The sequence below is a fragment of the Aphelocoma coerulescens genome, chromosome 2 (assembly GCF_041296385.1).
Source record: "Aphelocoma coerulescens isolate FSJ_1873_10779 chromosome 2, UR_Acoe_1.0, whole genome shotgun sequence".
NCBI classification, from domain to species: domain Eukaryota; kingdom Metazoa; phylum Chordata; class Aves; order Passeriformes; family Corvidae; genus Aphelocoma; species Aphelocoma coerulescens.
This window is the reverse complement of record NC_091015.1, coordinates 20,543,299-20,554,038: the sequence shown is the minus strand read 5'-3', so window position 1 is coordinate 20,554,038 and position 10,740 is coordinate 20,543,299. Positions and strand designations below refer to the sequence as shown.

The 10,740-nt window shown below is 39.6% G+C and overlaps 1 protein-coding gene across 1 annotated transcript in view; it reads left to right on the top strand.

Moving 5' to 3' along the window:
- The first annotated feature begins 441 nt into the window (after nucleotides 1-441).
- LOC138106303 (macrophage mannose receptor 1-like) overlaps nucleotides 442-10,740 on the top strand; it is a 32,082-nt gene continuing 21,783 nt past the window's right edge. Inside the window, exons 1-11 of the mRNA XM_069006708.1 lie at nucleotides 442-616; nucleotides 2,340-2,738; nucleotides 3,987-4,160; nucleotides 5,019-5,183; nucleotides 5,483-5,599; nucleotides 5,837-5,980; nucleotides 7,322-7,504; nucleotides 7,683-7,837; nucleotides 8,672-8,785; nucleotides 9,491-9,606; nucleotides 10,398-10,546. Coding sequence (XP_068862809.1) covers nucleotides 556-616; nucleotides 2,340-2,738; nucleotides 3,987-4,160; nucleotides 5,019-5,183; nucleotides 5,483-5,599; nucleotides 5,837-5,980; nucleotides 7,322-7,504; nucleotides 7,683-7,837; nucleotides 8,672-8,785; nucleotides 9,491-9,606; nucleotides 10,398-10,546 — 1,777 coding nt within the window. The 5' untranslated portion in view covers nucleotides 442-555. The remainder of the gene's footprint in view (nucleotides 617-2,339; nucleotides 2,739-3,986; nucleotides 4,161-5,018; nucleotides 5,184-5,482; nucleotides 5,600-5,836; nucleotides 5,981-7,321; nucleotides 7,505-7,682; nucleotides 7,838-8,671; nucleotides 8,786-9,490; nucleotides 9,607-10,397; nucleotides 10,547-10,740) is intronic.

The following is a 10,740-nucleotide window of genomic DNA, read 5'->3' as shown; positions in this document are numbered from 1 at the left end:
TTTCTACAGCTTTTTTTCTTTTCTGTGGAATTGCAGGCATGGAAAATTCTGGTCCTTTCCAAATCCAAGGCCATAGTTACTTGAATTGCATGGTGTCCCAGCTGATTTTTCACAGTACTGCATTGTACTCTGGCTTTTTTAATCATGTATTGATATAGACAAATCTTTCTCTTCTTTTTTACTTCTTTCATTTATTTCTGCAAATGAGGCAGTAATCTCACCTTTTTGTAGAAATAATGATTCTGAGTTATAAGGTATGACTTAAAAAATCCACACTAAGATGTTACCTGTTAGATCTCATATTTCCATGACAAACTTTTATACACTAGAAAAACTAGCTTAGAAAGCAAAGTTCACTCATTAATGTATTATTTCAAAATTACTCATGTGACATGACACAGTTCCTTATTTGAAGTTCAGAACTTCCCTGTATCTGTTGGGTCTTAAAAAGGGTTTGTTAATCCACTTCAGTGCAGAGGGGTTTTCTTGCAAGGCTCTGTTTTGGTCTTTAGCGTCAATACGAGGTGAAGGGAAGAAAGCAGTGAATTATTTGCCATGTCTCTCTACTTGCCCCTGATTTTTCTTCTCTCCATTAGTACATCTCTTCAAATGTCTGGTAAGTCTTTGTCCTCTGCTGAGTGTGGAGGTTTTCAAGTTCTTTAACATGAGTTCTAGATATCTCCCTCAGTGGGCAGTGAATTTAGATCTAGTCACAGCATGTAATTTGAATAATTTTTCTTCAGTTCTGAAGTTTGGTGGTATCTGCATAGGCATTCTCTTTCCTTAACCCAGGTTTCCACATGAGGTATATGAGTGAAAGGAATATGCCAAGAGATGTGGGCATAACCTTGGCAGTGCTGATTCTCTGAGAAAGCTGAATGCAGGCAAAAGCTGATTTCACCTTACTTCATCAGAGGCTAGAAGAGCTCAGAAGTACAGGGCAGTGAAGGCTTAGCATGCACAGAGCTACTGGCTGATGTGTGCTTTGAGTTTCTTGGGAGCTCATATAGACCATAGCATACTGATCAGTGCATATTGAAATCCTGTTTCCAAGCTGAGACCTTTAGGAAGGACTTTAAAATCCCCCCCATCTATTAGATTTCACACCCTCGTACTGCTGAGAGGAAGAAAAATGACACTGTATCTTTTCCACGTGAAGCTCCCAGCTAGAGAAGTCTGGGAGTCCAGTGCCACTGCTTGAATGGCAGCAGGGACCAGCCAATGGACCATTGGTCTAGTCCACCACAGGACAATTTCTGCTGTGCATGCTTTTGGGTGAGACCAAGCCAGCTCTAACCTATCCTCCGCTAACCTTAAGAACCACTGCAGCAGGAGAGCTCTGTCAGGGAAAATGCTGCCTGGCTTGTTCTGGCCTGTAACCTTTCAGAGCAACACCACCAAGGCGGTTCAACAACTCCCTGGAAGCTTTGGATGGGAAGGTTATGAAGGCCCACTTAAGTATTCTGGCCTTGGTGAGAAACCTTGGTAAAACTCAGTGGCACAGCTGAGTGAGCTGGATGATGTTGCCTGTCACTTAGAAGGGAGCAAAGCGATGCAAGTTGAGCTGCAAAAAGAGTGAAGATTTGGAGCAGGCTTTTTGTTGAATGCGAAAGAAACAAAACCCTGATGTGCAGTGTCTCACATTTCTATTTACAAATGTAGTTATTAATAGCACTTAGGATATTGGCTTAGTTTAACTGTGCTCAGAACTGATGATGCTGCAAGTTGTGGCTTCCCTCCTGAGAAACCTACAAATAAAACTGTGAAGAAATGATTTTTTGCACAGCTGCTAAAGATAATTAACCAAAAATGAAAAATACACCACTTTCTTGGTGAGCTGAAAACCACAATGTCATTTTGGCCAATTATAAAAATTTTTAATTTTGAATATATAAACCATTTTTCATAGCTCTAAAGCAAAATAGTCCTTTTACTTGCAAAATTAAAGCCCATTTCAATATGATATGGTGGAACTTTGAAGAAATGAGGAAATGTAATGTGGTGAAGGTCTATTTTGACATGCATTTTGAGACCACTGTGGTTTCAGGAGGGATATGAAGAAGAACAATTTCTGTCAAAAGAGCTGTATTTTCAACTTTTGTGTTTTTTCAATTTAAGAATATTTTCATAAATATCCTTCATACCAATGATTAACCTCCTTTGATTTCTTTCTCTATGAACTACATATACTCTTTTGGGTTATTTTTTTAGTTTGGGTGTTTTCGTTTTGTGGGGTTTTTTTGGTTTCTTTTAGTAGCGGACTCTTCTATAGCAACTAACTGACTTTATCTCCTATGAAACCTCTCCTCAAATGTTTGCATTATCATTTTATTTTATAGCTAGGGGAATATTTTCAATCTACAATGAAGACAACAAGCTCTGTGCCCAAGCTCAGAACTCTAGCTCAGTCATAACTACCATCTGCGATGAGCATGATGAGTTTCAAAAGTTCAGGTGGGTGTCTCCCACACAGCTGCTGAGCATGGCACTCAAGCTGTGCCTGGGGGTGCTCGCCAAGGACGCTGAGGCTGCCATCACGTTGGAATCCTGCAACAGGACAAATGAACTTCAGTGGTGGGAATGTAGAAATGAGACTCTTGCAACCCATGGCAAGGATTTGTTTCTCAACTATGGCAAGGGGAAGGGGAAGAAAGTCAGGCTGTCCCAAGTATCCAGCAAAGGGAACAGGTGGAAGATCCATGGAAGTGCAGACAGTGTGTGCTCTCAGCGCTATGAGGGTGAGTACTGAAATTCCATCTCTATGTTTTGGTTACTTGACTGCCTTACCTACAAAGCATTCCACTGACTGCTTGACAGGCAGCAACCATTTTCTTAGTGACATCAGCAGAGCAGCTAATTATAAATAGGGTGTAGAAATGAAAGGTGAACATATCTGTATACTTTTCAGCAAATACAGCTGTATACATTTCTGCATAACTTGTAAAGTGCAATTCTTTCAAATGATAAAATAAAATGACGAAGGCCTATGATGTAATCTTAAGGAAGAAAGCAAATTCTGTTTGTACAGCAACAGCAAAAGGGAATCTAGGACTATTTTAAAGTATGTCTGATCAATCTTTAGAAGAAATGATTGTGTTATATTTGTTTTTATTGTTGCTTTTATTTGGTTTGACCACTAATGATCTCTAAGAAGTTAATTTCTAGTTTAGATAGATGGAATCCCCCATTAACATCATTTACCTAGTGTTTCCCAGGCCTAGTAAATAGAAAAAGTAGAAAAAAAACAAAAGGAAAAATGGCTCAGGATACAATATTTTATCACCCTGGAAAAGGACCACTAGAGAACAAGATCACCTTTTCCTACAATTTCATGGCTCTTGGGCTATGTAGAGGGGGCATTCAGGTTCAAGTAATCAATCTCCTTTCTATTGTGACACTGGTAGGTTGGGAATTTAAATAACAATGGAATAAATTTTTGTTGTATGCTACAGCTGTTCCACAGGAATGAAGTTAGTCATAATTTTGTATAGACGGAAGCAAATTAGTGATGGATAGTGATGGAAGTATCACTTCCTAGCAGAGTCCTTGCAAATGTAAGATATAACTTCCTCTCGTGAAGACAAATAAAAATATTGTGATACCTGTCCTTTCCAAGTTTTTTCAACCATTCAAGGGAGAAAAAAAAAGAGAATATATACATTATCAAAGGACAGAAGTGTGTATGCCATGGGAGAGGCTGAGTCACAGGAACCTCTGACACAGTAGTCCAGAAAGCAACGGCACGACAAAGTTAAACAAATTAGTTTGAGGCCCAATTAAGTGTTTGAGAGTCTTAGTTCTGAATATTTTCCATAGTCATACCTGATTGTCACAACAGCCTTGTGAAGATTCGGGGTAACAAAATCCTGGTGTGTTGAGCCCTGCATGACTCAGCTTTGTCCATGGAAAGCTGCCTGTGAATGTCATTGTGGTGAGCATCCGATGCCAGCTGACTGCTGAGTATTGATCTCTGCTTCTCTCCATAGACATCTATACACTGGGAGGAAATGCCTTTGGTGCACCCTGTGTGTTCCCTTTTAAGCACCAGGGGAAATGGTATGCTGAATGCATCCCTCGGAGGGATGATGCAGACTCTCTCTGGTGTGCAACTTCTTCAGATTTTGATAAAGACCAGTTGTTTGGAAACTGCCCACTAAAAGGTAATTTATTTATAAGAATCTCAGGAAACCTTTTAAGCAAAAGTGTCATCCACTCTTGTGGTCAAAATCTCCTTGGGTTGTGGAAGTAGCATTGGACAGTGAGCTGAATTCTGGCTCACCTAGTCCACTGGTGAGCTATGCAACGAGGAAATGAGGCATCTGCTCCTCCCTCTCACTGTCCTACAGTGTTCCCAAGACTGGTACATAGAGGGAGTATTCTGAGGGTGGTGATTGGCACTGATGGATAAAGGAAGAGAAAAACCCTAGGACTGGGTTTCAAGATAGAAGGAAGTGCAGTGGATGAGGAAGGTGAGATACATCAGGAGACTGTGGTGTATTATAGGATGAAGGAGGGAACACGAGGGCTTGAAGGGAAGGGTGCAGGACACAGGCAGTGACCTTCACGTGCATTCAGTGCTCCAGTGCTTCCATACCCCTACAAATCGTTCAACACAGCTTTCCAGTAACCCCAACACAAGTTCCCTACCCCTTCATCCCCACTTCACATGTGATTATGTGGAATCTATAATTTCTGTCATATTGGGTGATCTGGAAGTGCATAAGAGGAGTGAATGTAAGAAAACTTCTATATGGTGAACAGAGAAATACTTGTAGAGATAAAGTATGTCAGTGAGTGGGCTCATGTGGACTGAAATGTGAGAGAGGTAGATGAGTTGTATAAATAAACAGGGTCAATGTAAAAATTAGGGTTGTAGGGATAAGTAATTCAGTATGTAAATGACATTGTTAATATTGAATGGAAAAAGTATATTTATGTGAGGCCAAATGTATATAAAAATTATCAAATCACACAGTTACATAGTTTTAGTCTGAAGCAAATATTTACATCTTTTATAGACACGACCCACAATAACTTTTGGAAAACAAATCCTGTGACAGAAACCCGCTATCAGATAAACTCAGAATCACTTTTGACATGGCACCAAGCAAGAAAAAGCTGCCAGCAGCAGAATGCAGAATTATTAAGTATCACAGACCTTCGTGAAGAAATGTATTTATTAGGTAAAGTAAGAAAACCCTAAAATATAACAAAAAGTAATGCACTGTTTTTAAAATGTAAGTCATCTCAAAGTCTTTAACGTGGATACTTATATTTATCTCATAAAAATATGTCTCAGTGACATTCTTAAAAGAGCTGCCCTTTTCTCACACAAACCTGTATTAAATTAATGGAAATAATCTAACCTATATTAAAAAAATATATCCCTCATGCTTTAAAATAATATTTACAGTTTTCTTGAATAACTTAAAAAATCATAGGCATTTAATAGCCTGACTGTTTGTTTCTTTTGGCCATTTAGGGCTCACCAGTGACCTGGGCATCAATGCAAAGCTCTGGACTGGTCTCTACAATGCACTTGACAGTGGCTGGCAGTGGACTGGGGGAAGTCCTTTCAGATACCTCAATTGGGCTCCAGGTAAGTGCACTTTTCTTAAATGATGATCAACATCTGGGCCAAAATTTCCTCCCTCCCCTTTCCTCCCCGCCCCCTCCCATCCCTGGCAATGCCCTGTTGTCACATCTCTTGGGATTTATCACTTTAAAGAATAATACTCTGGTGGCTTTGCAGCTGCAAAAGTCTTGCACATTCCCTCCTGTGAAGAGATGAAAAGTTTCACTGTTAACAGAAGGATTCTCTCCCTCTTTTTTAAAGGAAGTCCCTCTGTGGAATCTGGAAAAATATGTGGGACCTTCCAAGGTAGGAATGGCAAATGGGAAAACCAGGTGTGTGATCGGAAACTGGGATATATCTGCCAGAAGAGAAACACCTCCTTGGATTTTTTCACCATCACCTCAGGTACACTGGTCAAAATCTAAGGCTATTTTTACATTCAGTGAGAAATATTGTGAGGATGTCATATATGAAATGGCATCATATTGTCAAAACAAAAGGATAATGCTTATTGACCTGGGTCAAATACTGAGAACACATTAATTTTCTGGCTCATTTTAAAGATGACGTCTAAATGTTGTTCATCATTTGGAAAAGAGCCCAGGGTTCCAAAGCAGGCAGGATTAGGTGTTTAGCCATGCTATCCAGACCATGAAATACTGATAAATATCCTCTGCTCTGAAATATAATCTAAACGGATGTCCTGCTATAAGATGTGAGAAGAGTTCATGCTCCCCTCCTCCCTTTTTATTCTATTCTCAAAGGAAGAAAATCAGAATATGCATCTGGAAACTTTCCCCAATTGAATTCCCTTTCTACTTGAGGCAGACTAGGTCTTATCTATGTGAAGAAATAGGTGTGAAGTTGCTTCACCTGGGATTTCCCAGCATGCAATTAACTTCACACTCAAACATATGAGTATATAAGATTATATAGCTCAGGGGATGCATGACACATGCATATCCTGTATTTCTGGCTGTATCCAGGCAGTTTACTTGGAAAGGTTTCTGACCATACTGACCTCCAAACCATGTCTGGATGTTGCTTAGGGGAGTGCAAGTTTGCCCAGGTCCAAACCATGTCCAGGGAGCATCGAACAAAGAGGTTGACCATACACCAATGCTGGGCACACATCCTCCCCTCTTCAGTTCTCTCTGTAGGTGCAGCACATGTGAACATTTCCAGCAATGGAAGGTGGGCTGGCCATACTAAATTTATACCAATAAATAAGTGCTGAACAAAGTGTACGGCATTTCTGTGTAGCTGGAATTTCTGGTAGAACATTTCTGGTGTAACATGATTGTGTCTGGACTCTCTGATATATGATTTGGGCTGTGTGGGAGCTCCAACCGGCTCCTGAACACCTGGTGTTTCCAGAGAAAAAACTATAAACCATCTATAAAATTCACCAAGATAGAGTAGGAAAAGAGGCCCTTTTCTGTAGAACATGGCTGTTGTCTGTACCCAGAGCCTCACTGAGAGAGATTTAATGTGGAGTTGTGTCCTGTACATTTGCATGCCAAATTACTCAGTATTTACTTAATCCTGTAAAATAGTATTTTGGGAGCTCCAAGCACAAATGGGAGGGAAAACTTTGCTTTGTAGTCTTTGTACCCTCAGACTTTGGATTCTTTCCTCTTCCAGTATGTGCTCCAATATTTCAAATTCATATAGTGCAGGTAATTTTCTTTTTGATGCAAATAAAACACTGAATCGAACTGATCATTAATGACATAAATTTTTTAGGTGAATCAAGGCATTTTAAGTGCCCCAGGGAATGGATGCCCTACGCAGGTCATTGCTACAGAATTTATAGAACAGCAAAAATATGGAAAGAAGCCCAGTCTTCCTGTAGAAAAGAAGATGGAGAGCTGGCGAGTATTCATAATATTGAAGAGTACAGTTTTACAGTGTCACAGCTTGGGTACAGTGAGTATTCCTTCAGGTCACTTTTTTAAATCTGGGATTATTCTGTTGCTATTATTCATTCAATCATTGTAACCATGATTTTATTTTTTCTTTAAGTTCTTCAGTCAAAAGTGGGTGTGAGATGTAATTATTCCATTGTAAGAAATATCCATACCTACAATTAATTTTGTGTTCCCAGAGCCAGATGATGAGCTGTGGATTGGCCTAAATGACTTCAGGGTTCAAATGTACTTTGAATGGAGCGATGGCACACCTGTGACTTATACCAAATGGCACCATGGAGAGCCAACCCACACTTGGAATAAGGCAAACTGCATCCTTATGAAGGGAGAGGTAAAAATCCCTTCCCCACTCTCATCCTTTCTTCTGTCCTTTTGCGTCTCAAAATGAAAAGATCTGTGATACTAAAAAAAAAAAAGAAAGAAAGAGGAATGCTGGTTTTAAAAATATTTATTAACTTGGTTTAATTTAGGATATCTTAGTATGGAGGAATACTTGAGACCAGATCTAGGAAGGTGTGTGATGCACCAGAAGCAGTGTACTGCATGGAGACTTAGTCTTCTCTGAGACAATTCCCATCTGAAACTGGTTGAAATAACTCATCATCCAGATTGAATATGATTGATCATAGAGGAATAGATTCTTGGAGCAGGAACTTTCTAATTTTTTCTCTAAAACTACTAAAATATATGGGTTTTAGAGCTACTTTGGAGGTTCATATTACTGGAGGCACAAAACCAAATTTTATCTTGTTTTATCCTCAGTATAAAAAGAAAGTGTAATGTTGTGGAAAGACTTACACAAGACATTTTTTCATATTTTATGTTTGGTTTATCCAGCATTTCCTTGCCATAGTCATCTGGTTATATGAACATAATTGATGCTATGCTGGTGAGAATAGAGAGGAATAGAATGTTTCCTTCCTGCTCTCATCAGTCCCAGCATCCTGAATACATCCAGCCCTCATTCTCACACCTCTGAGGAAATGTGGCCCTTATTGTACTTATTTGGGAGTTTTGGAGAAAAAACAAGGCAAGGAAGAGAGCTGAAACAGTCTCAGCCATTGGAAGAGAGAAAGGTTCTTTCTGAGGATGGTGAATATTCTTGTTGGATCTGAATTGTCTCTATCTTTCACTTCTCTTTGTGGTCTCTTCTTACCCTACCCAGGATGGATCCTGGGCTGACAGTGCTTGTGAAACGAAATTTGGCTACATCTGCAAAAGGAAACCCTTGGCTGAAGAACCAGGGGAAGTTGAAGTTACCTACCCAGGCTGCCAGAAAGTAAGTGTAAAACAAAAGCAGCAAAAGGTGATTGCAAGTTACTTTCACTCCCATGATAATAAGTATGACAAGAGTAAATTATTTTGACTGTTCTTGGTGGAGCCTAGAAAACTGTTAATTTCATATGTATTGATACTTCTTAGACTAAAAGGGAAACTTTTGCTTTATTTAACTGAAATGTAGATTGACTTTTTTTTTCATTCCCTTACAAGTACACTTCACTCAGCTCTCTCCTACTGCAGAGCTGGTAACTGCACCCATAAAAGCCACTCTCTGCAGAGCAATCTTTTCAGGGTGTAACTCACGTGTCATGGGTTGCACGCCTTCTCAGTTATATCAATCTGCCACGGCAATCAGGAATATTTGAGATAACTGTTTTGCAGATTGTGAGCTCCTGCAACAGCTTATTAGGCAATGAGAAGGCAGAGCAAGCTTTACACAGGGAGCTGCAAAGTGGCTGTGACTGCAGTTGCCAGCCCCAAGGCATAACCACAGCTCACTGCAAAGACCCCTTGTGTGTCCTGTATCAAGGGACAAGACACAGAGTTATGGTTACAAAAGCTATGTTTGGTTAGCCTCTTGGTGTCTTTCATGGCCTTTGATATCAGTTTTCACTTGGGGTGTGGTACTAAGGTGGGTTTTGGAAGTGCACAAAGCTGAGCAATCTGACAGCCTCTCTGCACATCTCTGCTTCGACACTGACAGGGCTGGATGAAGCACGGTTTTTACTGTTACTCCTTGGTGCAGCTGCCAGCAACATTTTCAGAAGCAAAAAAAGTTTGTGAAGAAAACAAGGGTTACCTGGCTACTGTGAGAGACAGGTATGGAAACATAATTCCTGTCCTTTGATGTGTGTAACTGGAATGAAAGAGTTAAACAGAAATTTCTTCTTACTTAACAGTTATTCATATCTAGTGTGTCACCACTCTTTCCCAGGAAAATTTAAGGTAGAGATGATGAAGTATTGCATAATACATCAGGGGCTTTTAGGTCATCAATACATCCAGGACATTGCTACTACACACACTGTTGTTGCCTCCAGGAATTAAAAAACTGGGTCAGCCACACAACAACCCCAGATTGACAGAAAGTTTTAAAACTTTTTGAACGAAAAATAAACAGATAAACATGAAACTATTTATTTATCCTGGAGTCAAGCTTTTCAGCCTTTTTTTTTTTTTTCTTTCTTTGCAACAGCCAGATCTGGAAGAGTAGCCATTTGAGAATAAAAGTAGATTTTTTTTCCCCACAATAACAAGATTTAAAGACCTAGACTTTATCATAAAGCTCAGTAAAACACTGTAGCTGTTGTTTATATAGAATGAGAAATACATACTCATTAACTCAAGTATTGTTTGGCTTTTGTTGCTCATTGTGCAGTATAAAAGGTGAATAGAATTGTCCTAAATGCTAGACATAAGAGCAAAAATGTAAAGAAAAAGTTATTTTGTGTGATAATTAGAACTACAGAAGTAAGACAATTACTGTTGCTTCATTTCATACATATTGACAAATCACCTTAATGTCACCAGATTTGCTACTATGAACTGTTTGAAGAATGAATAAATTCTGATAAAATGTGATACAGCAGTTTGGTGCTTACTCTTCACAGATATGAACAAGCTTTTCTGACCTCCATAACTGGATTCAAACCAGAAAAATACTTCTGGATTGGTCTTTCAGATGTGGAAGAGCATGGGACATTCAGGTGGGCCGGTGGAGATCCCGTCACCTTCACTCACTGGAATGTGGGAATGCCTGGTAAGTGCTGTGGGGGCCATTGAGTTCCTGCTCTGGAGAAACACAAAGTGGGGGTTTGAAAGCTAAAATGTGGTTTAGAAACTCTTCTGGCATAAAGCAGCAGAAAGGGTAATGCAACTTTCCACTTGTGCTAAAGGGATTAGATCAGGCATTGCAGTAACTCCATCTAGAAGATCACTTGGGACTGCACATGT